This window comes from Malaclemys terrapin, chromosome 4 (genome assembly GCF_027887155.1).
Source record: "Malaclemys terrapin pileata isolate rMalTer1 chromosome 4, rMalTer1.hap1, whole genome shotgun sequence".
In the NCBI taxonomy this organism is placed as follows: domain Eukaryota; kingdom Metazoa; phylum Chordata; order Testudines; family Emydidae; genus Malaclemys; species Malaclemys terrapin.
Window position 1 is genome coordinate 78,265,169 of NC_071508.1, and position 20,693 is coordinate 78,285,861.

The following is a 20,693-nucleotide window of genomic DNA, read 5'->3' on the forward strand; positions in this document are numbered from 1 at the left end:
ACACACACACACACACACACACACACACAACGTGAGGGCTGCAAAACAGTGTAAGCTACTGAGGTGGTAAAATAGTGCTGCTGAAAGGTGCTAGATTGCTAGCCCAAGTTTTCATCCACTTAACAGACACAGCATAATTAGTAGCAGTGCAAGTGTTTCCCATGCTGCTCCACCGGTGTGTCTCAAATCATTAGGAGGTAGTGGCTTAGCCTCTGATGCATTCAGTCTTTACCTCTCTTCTGAGACAGCTGTCAAGGATACCAATGATCTAAAAAGTGATTTATTGTGAAGTTGACATTTGTCAGCTAGAAACTGGGACCCTTGAGTTCTTTTCATATGGGCCACTGAAGAACTGTCACATGGTGACATGTTCCTAGAGTCATAGAGTTTTAAGGACAAAAGGCACTACCAACTCATGTAGTCTTATCACCTGTATATCACCTCCAACACCACTCAGAACCCGCACACACTCAGTCTTCTTTCCGCTAAACAAGCTAAGTTCTTCCAGTCTCTCCTCATAAGATAGGCCCTCCATTCCCCTGATCATCTTAGTAGCTCTTCTCTGCATCTGTTCCAGTTTGAATTCATCTTTCTTTAGCATGGGTGATCAGAATTGTACACGCTATTCCAGATGAGGTCTTACCTTGTGCCCTGTCCAATGGCATTAATGCTTCTCTATCTATACTGGTAGTGCCTTGCCTGATACTTCCTAGGATCACATACGCCTTTTTCACAGTTACATCACATTGGTGGCTCATCATCCTGAGATCAACCCACATACCCAGGTCTTTCTCCTCCTGTCATTTCCAGCTGATGAGCGCTTAGGTTGTAGCAGATTCTTATTAGATCCTATGTACGTGATCGTGAACTAGGTACTCTTGAATTACATCCTGTTTCTGTACTCCAGTCTTAAGTCATCCAGATCTTTCCATATAATATTTCGATCCTCCTCTGTATTGATGATTCATCCCAACTTGGTGGTATCAGCAAATTTCGTTAGCGCACTCCTACTTTTTGTGCCAAAGTCATTAATAAAGATAATGGGTAAGATTGGTCCCAAGACTGATCCTTGAGGAATTCCACTAGTAATTTCCTTCCAGTCCAGTAGTTCCCCTTTCAGCACTACTCATTGCCTTTTGCTCTTTAGCTGTTTCCTTATCCACATTACATTTCTTATACTGAGTACCATCTTCCTTAATGTAACTAATGGTTTCCCATGTGGTACCATGTCAAACATTACTGAAGTTCAGGTACAATAAATCTTTCCTTATCTAAAAAAGTTATTTTCTCAGAAAGAAATTGAGTTAATATGGCATGATCTGTCTGATAAATCCATGTTGCATTACATCCCCTTTACCACTTACCTCCATGAATTATTCTTTCCTTCACAATTTAGTTTTCTCTCTGACAAGAAATTAAAAGTAGAGTAGATGCAAGTAGTATTCTTTGTTTGTTTCCCTCATTTGCTGGAGGGCAAACGCGTTTGCCCACTTATGGCTCTCCCTCCAGCGGAAGCTGTACTGTGTGAACAGTGTCAGTTATGTAATAGACTGAAGAGGAGTTTGATTTCTGCTAATACAAGAGTGAACTCTGTGGGGAGGGAAGACTATCTCATTCAGATTCTACCCAGTGCTCATAATTTAAAAAAAAAAAAAGGGGGGTGTGTGCATTTCGGAACCAAATTTCCCATCAGGACTGTTACGGGGGCTTGGCATGGAAACAAATTTTGTTTTAGCCCTGACTACGTTTTCAGGATCTTTTAAAAAAATTCTGTGTTGCTTTCCATTGGTTTAGAAATGGGACAGTTTTGTGGCTTTGTGTGTGATGCTTTGTCTCTGCCTTGAAGCCTCTGTGTCCTGCTTGGCAATACGAAGACCATTGTGACGTGAACTAGCCACTTTTGTCTTCTAGTTGTAGGTCCAATAATTTGAAGAAACCTCCCTTGCCACTGTCCTTTTTTTTTTTTTTTTTTTCTGTTGCAGTTTCTCCCTGCACAGAGACAGCAAGTGAGTGCTTTGTTTTGGAATCCGTGCCCACCCTGTGATTTAAGACAGCACATACTGCTGCATGAATTAATATGTTCAGCTCACTCCCCATACCAAACACATAACCTCTTCAGTCCTTGCTTTTGTATTTCTTGATTGTGTGTCTCTGGGATGAATGATTCCTGAATGTCTTGTTTGGATACATCTTTCTGACACATGCTTATCTAATCCAGCTCCCCCTGAAATTGATCATAAATCTTAATGAAAAGGGTTAAAGGACTTCCTGGAGGGTGTTTCACTGAGGGTTTACCAGGCTCCCCTGCCCCCTCAGAGCTGTCTTGCTGCAGAGAGCCTTCAGTGTGCTGTAAGGATTATTCTGGTGCAGTTACCCTGCTAACTGCAACGTGAGCTGTGAAGGGAACTACAAAAGCCAGTTGGCAGACTATATCTCAGTCTGTAACCAAGGAAACTGATGGCTGGGGTGTGCGTGATGTGTGCGTATGTTAGATAATTGCAGAACGTTCGTGATGTTCTGAAAGTGTTGATACCAAAACTTTGTTTTTATAACAAACAACCTTCGAGTGAGATATTAAAGCAAGGTCCTTCCCGTATATGTGTGAGTGGTGTCCTGACTAAAGTTAAAGATCTCATAGTTCTCTTTGGAAAGAGCAGAGGAATTAACCCCTGGTGTCCTGACTATCACAGATTGATGTAATAGCAGGAGGAGCCTGGAACTGTCAGAGAGTAAGAGAGAAAATAAGTGTAATTGACAGTGGGGAAAATAGATTTTTCAGATGGGATTTGAAAGGGGATAGTCAATATAGAGGAGAGATGCAGGAAATGATGTTCCAAGATGCCAAGAGCTGCAGAGGAAAAGGCTTCTTGCACCAGTATTGGCAAGACTTAGGACAGAGAGGAGGTTGTGGCAGCTGGGGAAAGGAGAGAGGAAGAGAGAAACCCTCCTCGAGGCATGATACTTGTTCATGGGCATACTAGACATGACTAGATAGGCAGTCTGTGAGGTCAGCTGGAGAAGGACTATGAAGACATTGTTTTTAAATGTAGGTCATTTTAACTGTATCCTGAAGCGAATGGGACACCAGTGGAGTTATGTGAGGATGGGATGATGTGATTGTATATGTGAGAGGGCAAAGAGCAGTATTCTGCAGGAGTCTGCAGAACTGGGGAGGCTGTAGAGAAGGAAACCCCAATAGTGAAGGCAATGAGGAGTTCAGCAGACATGGTGTTGAGGCAATGGAGTACCTGGGCAGTATTGCAGAGCTGATGATAGATCAACGAACTTGAGTGTAGAAGCGAAGTCAAAGGTCAAGGTCGATGCCAAAACTCTTGATAGTGAAGCCAAATAGGAGATCTGAGTTGAGAGTTAAAAATAGAGGAATTGGAGATGTTTGAGATAACCATAACCTTTGGCAAAATGAGTAAGGCTACGATTCTGTCACAGAGGTTATGGATTCTGTGATTTCTCCAGGACCTCCGTGACTACTTCTGGGGCAGGGCTGAAGGCGCTACCAGCCCCAGGACCACTGGAACCGCAGTCCCCTGGGACTGGAGCAGCAGCTGGGGTTGGGTCAGCCCCCCTGGGACTGGAGCAGCAGCAGTCAGGCCCTGTCGCAGGAGCAGCGGTGGGGCTGGAGCAGCTCCAAGCCCCTGCAGTGCTCGGTTAGCTCTCTTCTCTCCCTTTCTCCCCCGGGGTATTTTTGGTAAAAGTCAGGGACAGTTTGTGGGCTTTAGTGAATTTTTGTTTATTGCCCATGACCTGTCCCTGACTTTTTTTACTAAAAATAGCCATGACAGAATCTTTACCTTAGTTATGGTTAGAGGAGGAGATGGGGAGTCAGGACTCCTGGGTTTTATTTTGGGCTCTGCAACTGATGCTGGTCTTGGGCAAATCACTGCACCACTTTGTGTCTCACTTTCACTGGTTGTAAAATAGGAATAGTAGCCCTGACCTCTCTTAGATGCCATGATATCCTCAGATGAAAAAACACCATCCATTGCAAAATATGAATAAGTATTTGTATCTGATTTTCAGTATATGCTGTGTTCATGAGTGACAGAGAAAACTGTTTGGGAACAAGCATATGCAAAAAAGTGTGTAGAGCACAAGTAAAACAAAGTAGCAAGCACACCACAGAATTCTCTGAGGGGACAAGAGCTACCATGTAATAGACAAGGCTGAGTCTTATGAGATCGAGAGACATTAGCATAAGCATGGCTCACTCAACATAAATATCAGAAATGGAGATTTCTGAAAGTTGATTCAATTTTCTAGACATTTCTGGAATCTTTTCCAATAAGCAGCTCAGTTTCATTATTATAAAGCCCTTCTCCACTCACTGAGTGCAGTCAAGAAGGTGGTGGAGATTTTGGTTGTTTGCTTTTCAGAGGGCATGTTAAATGGCTGGTTCCCAGGGGTGCATTCTCACTCTGGGATTTTGAATTCTGTGTCTGTTGCTTGAAGACGCAGTAACTGTTTTCACAGAGCTGAAGGCATTTGGCACTGTCCCTGTTAGGGGAATTTTGGCAAAGGCGTTACTGTGTCAGAGCCAAACCTTATTTTCCAAAACAAATGATGCCTCTGTCCTTGCCCAGCCCTGACTCCCAGAGCAGGTACAGAGCCCAGTTGTCTGCACCATATTTCTAAATCTCCATGCTGCAGCCTGTTTTCTTCCTCTTTTCTATTAACCACTTGTCTTCTGCCAAATGTTCTGGGCACTTTCTAGCATCCCATTGGTTTTGAATTCAAGGTTAATTGGTCATTGACACAGCTAAACACATGACATGAAAGGCCAGCAGCATATGGAAAACTGAGCAAGCTCAGTACTTCTGACGTTCCTTGTTGGTGTAATGCTTTTCAGCATACGAGCTACAGTACATGGTTGTGGCAGGCTGAGATTCTGGGCTGCACGGCTGCCCTGTTACCATCATGCTACCTACTCTTTTTTTGTGGGGTGGGGGAGGGATTCCCGTTGTAAATTCTTCCTTTCCCTTGCAACACAAAACATTTCCACCTCATGCTGGGCCCATCTCCTGCCACTGTCCTGACTAACTTATAGGAAAACATCAAGAACAATGGTAGACAAGTGGCTTGACGATCTGGATCTGCAGTGCTGTGTTGTGGTGCAACTGCATGATGGGGGCAGGAGGATTCATACAGGAGAGAATTTCTGCTGTAAGTCTGAATACTCCCCAGAGCTTTAGAAACTCTGAGTTAGGGTATATCTATACTATCCGCGGGATAGGCAGGCAGCAATCGATCCAATGGGCATTGATTTATCGCGTCTAGTCTAGATGCGATAAATCGATCCCCAAGCACGCTCCTGGCGACTCCTGTACTGCATCAGCGCGAGACGCGCAGGTGGAGTCAATGGGGGAGCGGCAGCAGTCGACTCGCTGCAGTGAAGACACCGCGGTGAGTAGATCTAAGTACATCGACTTCAGCTATGTGAATAACATAACTGAAGTTGCGTAACTTAGATCGATTCCTCCCTCACTCCTGCCTGCCCCCCTCCCCCCCCAATGTAGACCAGGCCTTAGTGTCATTGCATGAGTTCAATCCCTTGCTGGGTTGTATCAATGGGACTGTGTGGCTTCTGTAAAATAGCACTGGTGAATCTACTATAGGGAATGATGCCACACTGTCCTCAGGTGTGCATTAAGATTTAATAGATCTTTTCTTTCTCTAACTTCTCTGATTCTGTGGAATTGTTTTTAGGAACAACTCCAAGGTCATATGAGGTTCAAGAATGTGCTTTTAAGCTTTACATTTACTGCTTCCTACCAGCTAAGCCAGCAGCTTTCCTAATTATAAACTATATCTAGTTAAAGATGGACTTGAAACAATTTTACCTGTTTGGCTGGGGCAGTATAAACCCAGGCTTTTATTGAGTGTACAGCTGAAAACTATTAGAGCAGCTAATCTCAGTGCACCAAAATGCAGGCCAGTTCCTTTTGTAGGCCTGCGTTTCAGGGGCTACTCCTTTTCTAAGCGTATACAGAATTGACCAAGCTGATTATATAAAAGTGACCATGTGTTTCTCCAGATTTATTTTCAGGTATTTAAAACATCACATTTACTCACCTTAAAAATCAAAGAATCACTTTTAAGTGCCAGCACAGCAAATGGTTCTGAAAACCCACCTGGATTGTTCCTCTAACATCAGCTCCAAAGGTAAAGATTCTGCAATGAGGACTTTGCAGACAAGGGTGTTGTTTATACATAGCCACTTTCCTGACAATACTTCAACAGATAGGGTCTCTTATCAGATCAAATCTTCCAATCCATTTTAACCAAGAAGATCAGGAGGCAAAGATGAAGAGTTTGTTCTTGTCCAGACATAAAATAACATGATGTAATCCTGTGAAATGAAACAGAGCTTTCATAATGGTATTTATGTATCTGCTGTTTGTCAGCAGTCATGGACTTTTTATAACTTCTGTTTAAAAACAAAAAACCTTCTCTCTCTCTCTGAAGTTAAAAAAACAAACCCCTCCACCCCAAATCTTTATCTTTGCATATGGATTGCTAGGGATGCTTCTAACAGATCAAGATGATTGTCCAAAAATTCTTGGGTGCCTCATTATGCCTTTTTCAAATAAACATTGTCCTTGCAAAGAGCATGCTAGGCTGTATTCTGAACAGCGCTGAACACCTTCAGCACTCTCAGACTTCAATAGGAGCCATGTATACTCAGAACCTTAGAGGACTGGGCCCTTAGAGGCCACAAAGAGAAACACTAATGGTTCCATTATTCCCAGCACAAGCACTGGCAGTATGAATGGCCTCATTCTGTCTCCCTGTTTCTTCCTGGGCATGAGGAAATGTGGCTGCAGTTCTGAGTCAATTCTATCATGTCCTGCTTTTTGGTTTTTTGGAACTCTTTATTTGGGAATTGATCTGAGACCCACCAAACTTATTTCACTTAAATCTCACACTGGATTTAACACTCCCATTTTAGAGGTGAAGGCTTTATCTGCTAAGCCTTTCATCCATATTCCTCTTGTCCTTGTTGGTTTTGCATTAGGAATTGTTCATACCCAAATTTACTCTCTCATTTAAACTCTGAGGCCTACATTTTCAGGTGATATTGACCGATACTCTGATTTTCAGAAAGCACTGGGCACTTGTCCTTGTAAAGTGAGTCAAGTTGGGCACACTAAAATGAAGCACCCAAAATAATGTCCTTTTTGAAAATTTAGACCTGTTTTTGTTGTTGTTGTTGTTGTTGTTTTGTTTTAATTAATGGAAAATAGCTTTGGACTGTAGTTACTTTTAAAATATCAAGTTCTTCAAGTACTGTAGTTGTCCCTGTGGGCGCTCCACGTCAGATGCACATGTGTCTATGGGCCTTTGATTGGAGATTTTCAGTAGCATTGTCCACAGGTTTGCCTCTGTGCCATACCTATCCTTGGGCTCTGGTCTGAGGGTGCGTAGGGAAGGTAGGATCCCCTGCTGCTGCAGTTCCTTCTCAGCCGCCTGCAGCCTGAGACTGAGCCTTGCTGTATGTGTAATTAGCTTGTGAACTTTGCCTTCTTACTTGATTTATTCTTCTTTTACTTATTTTGAATTTAATTGATTTTCTTTGTTTTCAGACTTTTTTTTTTTTTTTTTTTTTTTTTTGCACTGTATGTATTCCTCCTTCCTTGACAGCCAGGGCTTCCTGCCACCTCAGTTCTCCCTTTGTTTGGGGTTGCCTCTGTGTCCAAAGTATGGTCAAAACCTCATGTTTTAAACTTTGCAAGGTCTGTTCCATCTTCCTTCCCTGTACGTTGGTCTGAAGAGACCCAAATGCCCCATCGACCTCCAACATCTAAGCTTTGGCAAGCCGTTTCAGAACCCCCAAAACATGCTAAGAAGAAGAGGCCCAAGTCGAGTACAAAGGAGAAATCTTCCCAAAGATCAGTTGCTAAAGAGTCCTCGTGTCCCGGTGTGGGTACAGCGGATGCTCCTCTCCTTCCTGATGCTGAGTCTCGCCCACCTTCAAAGAAGACTTCTGGGTCTTCTCATGCCGAGAAGCCCTGTTTGGTACCAGTCTTGACATCCAGTACAGAGCCCTTTTGACATAAGGACTCTGCAAGGAGATCAGCATCAACACCAACTCCCTTGGTACTAGCTCTTCTGGTACCGCATACTCTTAACAGGCCAAGAGCTTAGAGAACATACAGATTGCTTGCTCATGCCACCTCTGGTACTGGCAGCTACATCACAGCAGGCAGCCCAACAACTCACCTCACCGGTACTGAGCTCATTGCTGCTCCCACAAGACTTCTTTATCCTTCAGGAACCCAACTCTCCTCTTTTGGCCAGTACCAAAAGGGATCACCTGATGGTACTGTTAAACCAGCAAGTATCTACCAACTTGACCACCAGTCTTGGCATCATCCCCAGTACAGATTCCACCTTCAGTACCAAAGTGGCTTCCAGTCCCCAAGAAAAAGGGAAGATGGAGGCCAGTCCTACACCTCAGAGTGCTAAATCTGCAAAAATGGAAGCGCTTTCACTTCTGATTCTCCCAAAGGAGGACTGTCCCCATCAGAGTCCCACCTCACTTGCATACTCAACTACCAGTTGAGCTTAAGGACCTCAGGCCTGTTGGTGAGCTCCAACGAGAGCCACTTTTAAGGCTTTTCACTGTCTTGCGGGTGGAGTTTCCACATTCACACACCCCACAATATACAGATTCCTTAAGACCCCAAGGATATGTACAGCGCAGGTGCAGACCCACAGACACTGTTCCCAAAAATCTCTATCAAAAGCACATGTGTATCTGAAGTGGAGTGTCTATACTCTATAGGAACAACACATTTTTGAATAACTGCAGTTACTGTACAGGTAAGTAGCCTATCCTGGGTATTTATCAAACCATTCATTGTCCTCTGTGACTTGTCTGCAATAGCTATCTCAATAACTCTGTGTGGGTGCTCTAATTCTGCAATAAATGTCCACACGTGGCATCATTCAAGGACATTTATTCCAGAATTAGAGCATCCATACATGGAGTTTTTTGGGAATAGTTATTCCTGTATAATTCCATGTGTAGGTATCTGAAAGTTGAGGTCTTGTAACACTTGCTGTTTCACAAATAGTGGTGTTTCAGTGTGAGGCAACTATCCCTTTGCTTCAGGCAAGATAGAATCTTATTCTAATAACAGTCTTCTAGTCTGAATTGTGCTACGATGTTTCAAAATGACATGGGCTCCACTTGTCTTGCGCATTATACAGTAGTCTTTCAGATGACACAATAAGTTGTGGCCTATCTTATCTCTTTCCCCTGAAGCACAGCCCCATTTCATCTGATGTATTCCATTCTACTAGTGACAGGCTGTGTTTAATTCACTTGGGAGTAATTGCCATCTTGAGCAAGGGCTGGAACATTTTAGCAATGCCTTCCCTAATCTCCTCCAGGCCAACTGCAATGAGTGTGATTTTAGGAGCCTGCACCAACCATTATAAGAAACAGGAAGAGAGACTGCCTCTGTAATTATAAATAAATAAGTGAAATGGGGAAAAAACAACTTGAGCATCTGTTCTGTATGATTGTGCTCTACAGCAGTGGTTTTCAAACATTTTTTCTGACGACCCAGTTGAAGAAAATTGTTGATGCCTGCAACCCAATGGAGCTGGGGATGAGGTGTTTGGGGTGCAGGAGGGTTTCTTGGTTGGGGGGGGGGGGGCTCAGGATTAGGGCTGGGGGTTGGGGTATGGGAGGGGGTTAGGGCTCTGGGCTGGGCATGCAGGCTCTGGGGTGGGGCCAGAGATGCAGGGCTTGGGGTGCAGGAGGGGGCTCCAGATTTGGGGGGATTGGGGCACGGGGTTGTGGTGCGGGCTTACCTCGGGCGGCTCCTGATCAGAGGCGCAGCGGGGGTGCTAAGACAGGCTTCCTGCCTGTCTTGGCACCGTGGACCATGCTGCACCCCAGAAGTGGCCAGCAGCAGGTCCAGCTCTTAGGCGGAGGCGTGCAAGCGGCTTCTCACGGCTCTCACCCACAGGCATTGCCTCCCAAGCTCCCATTGGCTGGGAGTGCAGAGTTCGTGCTTGGTGTGGGGTCAGCGCGCGGAGCCCTGTGACCCCCCCCGCCCAGGAGCCAGACCTGCTGCTGGCTGCTTCCAGGGCACAACGTGGTGTCAGAACAGTTAGGGACTAGTCTGCCTTAGCCAGTCAGCATCGCCGACGGGACTTTTAACGGCCTGGTTGGCAGTGCTGACCAGAGCTGCCGCGACCGTAGTTTGAAAACCACTGGTCTACAGGGACACTGTCAACATTTAGAATCTTAAAACAAGACCCACATTTTTTCCTTATCTGTTTACAGTCACAGTATATATTTTTCATGAATAAATAATTGATTCAGTGTTTTCTCCCTTGCTGTCTTCTCCTACGCTCAATTCCTATAGGGGAAAAAAGTCAGTAGCTCAGTCCTCAGAAGTGACCTTCGAAGCCAACTGTTGGAAAGACCCTAAAATTAACAATTCATTATGTGAACAGCGTGGGGAAGCTGCAATAACAAAGCCATGTTTTGTGCAGCCTAGTCCTTGGGACTGAACCTGCAATGACAAACTAGTACGTGTCTTTGCAGTGCAGCACTTTTTTTTTTTTTTTTTTTTAATTATAAAGACGGATTTCAGTTTCATGCTTCCCAACGTTTGTTATAAACAAAAAATAGAAACACCTTGAGTCTGTCCTTTTAATAGTAGTTTTTCAGTTTAAAGCAGACACTCTGTAGCTGAATTTCTACCTTAAACTTCCCTGAATATCTCATTTCAGAAAAGCTTTACACATTTATTAGACAGGGATGGTAAAATTGTCAGTAGTGGTGCAGACAAGGCAGAAGAGTTCAATAAATATTTCAGTTCTGTATTTGCGAAGAAGCTGGATGATGTCACAGTTTGCAGTGATAATTACACAGTTTCTATTGTAACAGTAAGTATGGAGAATGTTACACAGACGGCTAACGCTAAACATTTTCAGATCTGAAAGACCAGATAATTTGTACCCAAGAGTTTGAAAAGAATTGATGAGGAGCTCTCTGAGCCATGGATGTTGATATTTTACAAAACTTTTGGAATACTGACGAAGTCCAAGAAGACTGGGGAAAAAAGTTAATGTGTCAATATTTTAAAAGGGTAAACAGGATGACCCAGGTAACTATAGGCCACTTAGCCTAACATGGATCCCAGGTAAAATCACGCTAAGGCTGATATGGGGTACAGTCAATAAAGAATTAAAATATGGCAGCATAATTAATACCTATCCATGTGGTTTCATGGAATATAGGTCTTGGCAAACAATCTTGATAGCATTTTTTGATGATATTACAAGTTTGGTTCACAAAGATAACTGTTGGCATAATAGACTTCTGTAAGACATTTGATTTAGTACTGCGCGACATTCTGATTTTAAAAATTAGCACTATACTAGAGTTCAAACCGATGACCAGAGAGGTGAGAACAGGCATTGTGGGACACCTCTCAGAGGCCAATCGCAGCGCTGTAGCCCCGGCACAGAAAGCTCCATGCCTCTCGGGGTGATTTTTTTTTTTTGTTTGTTTGTTTTTTTAGAGCAGTACAACTGCATAGTTTCTGCACACGAAGTGGCTTGTCTGTGTGTACACCTCGGGAGTAACGGCGCAGAAAGCTGCTTTACTGCCCAGAAACTTGCTAGTGTAGACGGGGCCTAAGAGCTTATCTACACTGGCACTTTACAGCACTACAACTTTCTCATTCAGGTTTCAGTGTAGTGTTGTAGTGCTGTAGTGTAGACCAGGGATCTCAAACACGCTGCACCATCTCCATTTTGTCTTGAATCCTGCTTCTTACCTCTTGAGTAACTTTGCTACAAACTGAGTCTCTGAACAAAGGACTGAATGACCCATCCAAGTTGTGAATGTATTCCAGAGGGACTTTCAAGCCAGCAAACTCACCAATACTGCTAAGAACCTGATACATGGATGTTGAATCTTTGTATGTATGTAACTGTTTTACCATTTAACATCTCTCTTCTTGTTCTTTCCTTTTTCTTTAGTCTCTAAAATTAAAGGTTTATTATAAAGGATTGGCTGGCAGCATGGTATTTTGGGTAAGATCCAACCTAATACTGACCTGGCAATGGGGCTGGTCCTTTGGGGTCAGAAGAACATTTTATATAGTGGAAGAATTTTAAAATAGGTCCAGTTCGGTGAGAAGTTGTTGACTGGGAGCCAGAGAAGTGGAGTACAAGAAGGGGGCTGTGAGATTCCCCCACATCCCCCGCTTTTTTTTTTTTTTTTTGTGCTTCTTGATAACCAGTGTGGATCAGAAGCACAGTTTGTGACTGGTTGGGGAGTTTAACTTCTTTGTTACCCACCAGTCTTGGGAGTATCTGCACAGCTTTACGCAGCCTGCCCTGACCTTGGCATTTCCAGTGAGGGCTACCCCAGGTGCATATGGTCACATATGCATCTTAATACAAATAAACACACATCCTGCATTGAGGAACCAAGAATGGTAGGTCACTTATAAGATGTAGGACTGTATTTTGGAAAGCAACAACTGAGACAGGACTTAAGGGATCATAGTGGATAACCAACTGATGAGTTAGCAGTGCAATGTGGTGACAAAGAAAGCAAATGCAATCTTTGGACGTATAGTCAGGGGACGAATAAATAGAAGTAGAAAGGTGTTACTACCATTGTATATGGCATTTGTGAGACCAATGCTAGAATAGTGTGTCCAATTTTGATGACCACTCTTTTAAAAGAATGTTGATAAATTGAAAAGGATTGTGAAGAGTTACAAGCATGAAATGAGATCTGGAAAACCTGCCTCACATAGAGAATAAAGAAACTTAATCTATTTAGCTTAACAAAATGAAATTTAAGAGGCGACGTGGTCATGGTCTACAAGAACCTACATGGGGAGATTTTGCATAGTAGAGGCTCCTTAATCTAACAGACGGACAAAAGCAGAATAAAATATATAATGGATGTAAGCTGAAGCTAGACAAATTCAGATTAGAAATAAGGCATGATTTCTTTTATAGAGGTTAATTAACCATTGGAACAACTTACCCTAGGGATGTGGTGGATTCTCCATTACTTGAAGTCTTTAAAGCAAGGCCGAATGCCTATCTAAATTATGTGCTGTAGTCTAACTCAGCTGGAAGTGATGGTCTTGATGCAGGAATCACTTGGTGAAATTCTAGGTGTTACAGATGAGGTCAGACTAACTAATCATAGTTCCTTCTGGCCTTAAAATTATGAACCTTGGTGAAATATAGCTGCTGCCTGACAGTGACACACGGAGTGGTATAACTGCTCTTCATGATACAATGAGAACCTTATCAGACCAAAGTCTTAATTAATAATCTGCTGAGGAACCCCTTTCTTGTTTTAAGCTCTGATGTGGAGTCCCCTAATGCAGTGTTTCCCTCTTCTGCACACACTTCTGTATTTTTATTTCTTTTTTCTAGGAAGAGAATGGGGACTATACTTATGTGGAAAGAGTGCGGATTCCATTGCCTCATGGAACTTTACTGATGATGGAGGGAGCTACCCAGGAAGACTGGCAGGTGAGAATATTTGAGCAACATGAACAAGCTTTTTCCCATTGTGGTATAGTTTTCTCAATTCCACAAACTACGCCAGTGGGGACATGAGTTACTGGGAAAGCTGTTGGGAGATGTGTGTTATGCAATAACATGACGCTTCACTATATATTAACAGTTCTTTCCATAAAGAATCTCAATGCATCCCACAAAATTAATAGCTTAAGCTGAACAGCATCTCTGCAAGATCAATAAGTGATATATATCAGAGAGGTAGCCATGTTAGTCTGTATCCACAAAAACAATGAGGAATCCGGTGGCACCTTAAAGATTAACAGATTTATTTGGGCGTAAGCTTTCCTGGGTAAAAAAACCACTTCTTCAGATGCATGGAGTGAAAATTACAGATACAAGCATAAATATACTGGTACGTGAAGAGAAGGGACTTGTCTTACAAGTGGAGAACCAGTGTTGACAAGCCCAATTCAGTCAGAGTGGATGTGGTCCACTCCCAATAATTGATGAGGTGGTGTCAATACCAAGAGAGGGAAAATTGCTTTTATAGTGAGCCAGCCACTCCCAGTCCCTATTCAACCCCAAATTAATGATGTTAAGTTTGCAAATGAATTGTAGCTCTGCATTTTCTCTTTGAAGTCTGTTTTTGAAGTTTTTTTTGTTGAAGAATGGCTACTTTTAAATCTGTTATTGAACATCCAGGGAGATTGAAGTGTTCTCCTACTGGCTTTTGTATGTTACCATTCCTGATGTCTGATTTGTGTCCATTTATTCTTCTACGTAGAGACTGTCCGGTTTGGCCAACGTACATGGCAGAGGGGCATTGCTGGCACATGATGACATATATCGCATTAGTAGATGTGCAGGTGAATGAGCCCTTGATGGTGTGGCTGTTGTGGTTGGGTCCTCTGATGGTGTCGGTAGAGTAGATATGGGGACAGAGTAGGCAACGTAGGCAGAATAGGGGTTTGTTACAGGGATTTTTTCCTGGGTTAGTGTTTCTGTGGTGATGTATGTAGTTGGTGAGTATTTGCTTCAAGTTGGGGGGTTGTCTGAAAGTGAGGATTCACCTGCCTCCCAAGGTCTGCGAGAGTGAGGGATCGTTTTCCAGGATAGGTTGTAGATCGTTGATAATGTGCTGAAGAGGTTTTATCTGGGGGCTGTACGTGATGGCCAGTGGTGTTCTGTTATTTTCCTTGTTGAGCCTGTCCTGTAGTAGGTGACTTCTGGGTACCCGTCTCGCTCTGTCAATTGGTCTCCTCACTTCCCCAGGTGGGTATTATAGTTTTAAGAATGCTTGATAAAGATCTTGAAGGTGTTTGTCTCTGTCTGAGGAATTGGAGCAAATGCGGTTGTATCTTCGGGCATGGCTGTAGACAATGGATCGTGTGATGTGTCCTGGATGGAAGCTGGAGGCATGTAGGCAAGTATAGCAGTCAGGTTTCCGGTATAGGGTACTGTTTATGTGACCATCACTTATTTGCATGGTAGTGTCCAGGAAGTGGATCTCTTGTGTGGATTGGTCCAGGCTGAGGCTGATGGTGGTGTGGAAATTGTTGAAATCAAAGTCACAAAGCTCAGCCACCAGGTGTGCCGTGGCCCCATCAGGGATACTGTTCCTCACAGCTTGTAGGCCATCCTTGTGTTGAATATTGGTGTAAAGAGCTTCTACATCCATGGTGGCCAGGATGGTGTTTTCAGGAAGATCACCAATGCATTGTAGTTTCCTCAGGAAGTCAGTGGAGTCTCGAAGATAGCTAGGAGTGCTGGTAGCGTAGGGTCAGAGGAGAGAGTCCAAATAGCCAATAATCTTCCTGTAAGAATGCCAAAGCCTGAGATGATGAAGCGTCCAGTATTTCCAGGTTTATGGAACTTGGGTAGCAGATAGAATAGAATAGCCCTGCTCGGGGCTCTAGGGGTGTGTCTGTTCCCATGCTATAGCAGGGAGTTTTTGAGCAGATGGTATAGTTTCTTTTGGTACTCCTCATGGGATTGGAGGACAGTGGCCTGTAGAATGTGGTGTTGGAGAGTTGCCTGGCAGCCTTCTGTTTATAATCCGACGTGTTGATGATGACTACAGTACCTCCTTTGTCAGCCCCTTTAATTATAATGTCAGAGTTGTTTCTGAGGCTGTGGTTGGCATTGCGTTCTGTATGGCTGAGGTTATGGGGCAAGTGATGCTGTTTGTTCACTATTTCAGCCTGTGCACAGCTGCGGAAGCACTGTATATAGAAGTCCAGTCTGTCATTTCGACCATCAGGAGGAGTCCACGCAGAGTTCTTCTTCTTGTAGAGTTGGTAGGAGAGTTCCTGTTGGTCAGTGCGCTGTTCATTGGTGTGTTGAAAATAATCCTTGAGTCAGAGATGGCGAAAGTAGGCTTCTGGATCACCGCGGAACTGTATCATGGGCATGGTGGGGCAGAAAGAGAGTCCCCGAGATAGGACAGACTCTTCTGCTGGGCTAAGTGTGTGGTTGGCTAGATTAACAATATTGTTGGGTGAGTTAAGGGTACCACTGTTGTAGCCCCCTGTGGCATGTAGGAGTTTAGTTTACTGTCCTTTTTCCTCTGTAGAGAAGTAAAGTGTGCGTTGTGAATGGCTTGTCTCGTTTTTGTAAAGTCCAGCCACGTGGAAGTTTGTGTGGAAGGTTAGTTTTGTATACGAGTCTCCAGTTTTGAGAGTTGATTCTTGATCTCCTCCTGTTTGCTGTACAGGATGCTGATCAGGTGGTTCCACAATTTCTTTGAGAGTGCGTGGCACAATTTCTCACCATAGTCAGTGTAGTACGTCAATTGCAATGGATTTTTTACCTTCCGTCCATTTGGTATGATGTCCATCTGTTTGCACTTGGAGAGAAAGATGATGTCTGTCTGTACAATACCTACCTGGGGAAGTGAGGAGACCAATTGACAGAGCGAGACGGGTACCCAGAAGTCACCTACTACAGGACAGGCTCAACAAGGAAAATAACAGAACACCACTGGCCATCACGTACAGCCCCCCAGATAAAACCTCTTCAGCACATTATCAACGATCTACAACCTATCCTGGAAAACGATCCCTCACTCTCGCAGACCTTGGGAGGCAGGTGAATCCTCACTTTCAGACAGCCCCCCAACTTGAAGCAAATACTCACCAACTACACACCACACCACAGAAACACTAACCCAGGAACCAATCCCTGTAACAAACCCCGTTGCCTACCCTGTTCCCATATCTACTCTAGCAACACCATCATAGGACCCAACCATTTCAGCCACACTATCAGACCACCCTGACTGAATTGGCCTTGTCAGCGCTGGTTCTCCACTTGTAAGGTAACTCCCTTCTCTTCATGTGCCAGTATATTTATGCCTGTATCTGTAATTTTCACTCCACGCATCTGAAGAAGTGGGTTTTTTACCCACGAAAGCTTGTGCCCAAATAAATCTGTTAGTCTTTAAGGTGCCACCGGCTCCAAGTGATATATAGAGATCACTCCACCCACCACTTAAACTCCTATGTAATGGTCCTGCATTTAGGAGAGGCAGTGACAAACACAGTATGCATTTGAAAGTGCATAGGCAATTTAGGAAGACAGAACTTAATGAAGTTGTAATTTGGCCTAACCACTCTACTGTTACAAAAAGTTCTGTGGGTTTCTTAATGGCCCTGAGCAGTCAGGACATGGGTTTTATGACTTATCGAATTATTATAAAAAGTGAGTAATGTCACCATCCTGTAAAATGAGGATTTTAGTATTTGAATATTAAATGTTTTTAATTATGCAAACCCATATTCTTTTTGTTCATAATGTTTATAGCATCGGATACCTAAGGAATATCATGCCAGGGAACCACGGATAAACTTGACATTTAGGACCATTTATCCACACCCTGAGGGAATGCAAAGGTGAATGAAGACAACTGTTTTGGATATTACTGGATATAACATCACATCTGATCCAAAGCCTCAGACATGGTGCTGGTTTGGAGCAAGAAGCCATAATGGATTCACAGTTACTGTCAAAAATCTGATGGGGAGAAGGGAACAGAGCTGTCGTCATGAAGAACTGTGACAGTCACAAGTTTCCTGTAACATGCAGATGATACTGTCATATTTTCAGACATAAGATGCTATTTGATTTTGCTAATTCATAGACTTTGTTTTGTTTGATTTTAAAAAACAATAGTGACCTGTCCCTTTTGAGAGAGGTGAAAATGCTTGCATAAAATTAAAGATATGAAAGTTCACCCATGGGAAAGCAGCTTCAGTGATCAGTGCTTTTTTACCACCACCCCACTACCCTGGCAAAATGTGAATGGGTTTTTATAGCTGAGACAAGTAACATAAAATAATCCTGTCATGCTGGTCTACATTAAACCATGTAGGTGTTTGTATAAATAATACTTTGCACTTATATAGCACATCAACTCAGAGGCTCTTGGTGCACTTATAATTAAGGCTACGATTTGGTCATGGAGATTGCGGAAGTCACGGATTCCGTGACTTCCACAGACCTCCATGACTTCAGCCTGCAGCAGCTGGGAGCTGCAGGGTACTCCACTGTCCGTGGTGGCTGAGAGCTGTGGAGTACCCCTGCGGCCCAGAGTGGAGGGGAATCCCCCACCGTTCCCCAGTCTCTGCAGGGAATTTCCCGGAGCTCCCCTGTTCCTGAGACCCCCCAGCAGCTCCTCAGTTACCGCTGCCAACAGGGGAACCCTCGGAGCTCCCCAGCCTGGGGGGGGGAGAGAGATCCCCCAGAGGTCCCTGGGCAGCAGAAGCTCCCCAGCCTCCATGGGCTGGGGTCACTCCCAGTTATTGGGGCAGGGGCCGCAGCTTCCAGCCACAGCAGGGCAGGATGCTGGACCCTTCTCCCTCCCCATTGGTTATGAACATTTTTAGTAAAAAGGGACAGGTCACTGCTTCTGTGAATTTTTGTTTATTGCCCGTGACCAATCCGGGACTTTTACTAAAAATATCTATGACAAAATCATAGCCTTCCTTAAATACTATAACCTAGCTCTTACATAGTACTTTTACTCTGTAGATCACAAAGCACTTTACAAAGGAGGTAAGTTGTATTGTTGTTTGCATTACAGTAGCACCTAGAGGCTACCAACCAAGATCAGGGTTCCTTTGTGCTATGTGTTATACAAACAGCTCTTGCCCTAAGTGATAGGTGAGACAGACAAGAGTGTGAGGGGAAACAGGCACAGAAATGAGAAGGGATTTACCCACAAGTCAGTGACAAATCTAGGAGTAGAACTCATGTCTCCTGACTACCAATCCGGTGCCTTACCCCCTAGACTATGTTGCCTTGCTGCTTCACTATAAATAATAATAATAAATAAAGCCTTACACCACCCCGACAAGGTTGAAGAATATTATTTCCATTTGATAAATAGGAAATCTAAGCTGCAAAGAAATTAAGGTCAACATTGTGAAAAGTGGCCAAGGATTGTGGGTGCTTCAGATTTTGAGACTCTGTATTTGAAATACTTAAGGTCTGATTTTTCAGCAATACTGAGTACTTGCAACTTCCATTGACTTCAGTTGGAGTTATGGGTGTCCAGCACCTCTGAAACTCTGGCCTTGGATATCTCAAATTGGGTGCCCAAAACTACTGACTACGTTTGAAGATTTGAGCCTAAATTATTTCCCCATTGTTATGAGAACCCACCATTCCTGACTCCTCATCCTGCTCTCTGACCATTAGAAAATTCTTCTGTATATATGTGTAGTCTCACAAATTCAGGTTATAGTGAAAAACACTTCCATCAAACCTCTTGTGTTCCAGACAGGCAAACAGCAGCTAAAACCCAATTCTAGGTAGTCTTGCAGGAACTCTTAAAAGCTTGCCTTGCCTCCTACCTGTCTTGCTTGCTATTGTAACCAATGAATTCATGGTCACTGTTAAGCAAAGCCAGATATGCCCATATGTGGCTTAATACTCTCTACAGTTACTTGTTCGTCAGCTATGCTAGGCTGCAGGATGGTACATGTTCATTTTCTATATAATGTGGGACCACAAGCATTGATAAACATTCTCTGCATTGTCTCACATCAGTTAAGCTTGATGATGCCCCTCTCTCTTGTCAGAGTAAGTCAGCATTTAGAAAAAGTCTGCTTCTGATTAGCCAGTGCTATGTCCTACATTATGGAAGAAAATTGTTTCCTGCTGACAACAGTCAAGTGACTAATTGTCTGCTATGCGTAAATTTTCATTTTTATTGGTGATTGTAAAGGATAAACTCTCAAGCCACTGCGGTACTCAAGCTCTAAATTGGGCAGAATTGATTTCTCAGTGAATCACACGAGTATAATACTGTTATGATGTCTGCCTAAAGCACTGTACAGCATTTAAAACTGTATTTCTAAAGTGCATGAATGTTGATGGGAAAGAGTTATTAAAATGAAGAGGTTATGTAGATAAACCCAGGCTTTTTTTAGATGCTTTTGGGGGTTTTTTTCACCCTGGTTTCCTGACGTTATCCTGACTCGGTTTCTTACTTTCAGATGGAAGGGTCTGATAAAACTACAAGAAGTTGGTATTGAAGGATACAGCCCTTTGCTTTGCTTTGCTTTCTGTTGTCATCTGGTGCTGTGCGCAGACTCCTGGTGCCATATTGGGTGATGTAGTTCCTACAAAAAGAACTATTTCTCCTTAACCAGGTGCCTGAGTTGACTCCTGCCAGAGGCTTGTACTTAGGTATGTAACTTTCATTGCTGCCCAGCACTACATCCAGGCAGACGCACAGTCCAATGGTTACTTCAGATAGTGAGCCTTCTTTACTGCTGCCTGTAAAGTGTGAAAAAGGGAAAGGGGACATCAGCCTATTTGAATAAACTGCAAGTGTGTGTTAAGCTTGACAGAGTCTTTACCCTGCCATGTCCAGAGACAGGGCCAGATCCTCAGTTGTGTAAATTGTTGTAGCTCAGTTGAAGTCAATGGAGCTCTGACATTTTACTGTAGCTGGAGGTCTGACCCATGGATTCTAAACCTACCACTGGCTTCTCTATGCCCATTGATTGGGGTTTTGATACATTAATGCACGTTTCTCTATTAACTAGTAATATTAAGGTTAGGAATTTAAATGCTCAAAAAGTAAGGAAATGGAAGAAGTTAAAATTTCTGTTGTAACATTAACTCATCCATGCTACACATCCTGTATA

General features: G+C 43.4%; 1 protein-coding gene across 2 annotated transcripts in view; it reads left to right on the top strand.

The window, feature by feature from the left end:
* Positions 1-19,966, top strand: part of ALKBH3 (alkB homolog 3, alpha-ketoglutarate dependent dioxygenase) — a 52,908-nt gene extending 32,942 nt beyond the window's left edge. For both annotated transcript variants that reach the window (XM_054027957.1, XM_054027956.1), the window contains exons 9-10: positions 13,450-13,548; positions 17,341-19,966. In XM_054027957.1, coding sequence (XP_053883932.1) covers positions 13,450-13,548; positions 17,341-17,433 — 192 coding nt within the window. In that variant the 3' untranslated portion in view covers positions 17,434-19,966. The remainder of the gene's footprint in view (positions 1-13,449; positions 13,549-17,340) is intronic.
* The last annotated feature ends 727 nt before the right edge of the window (positions 19,967-20,693 follow it).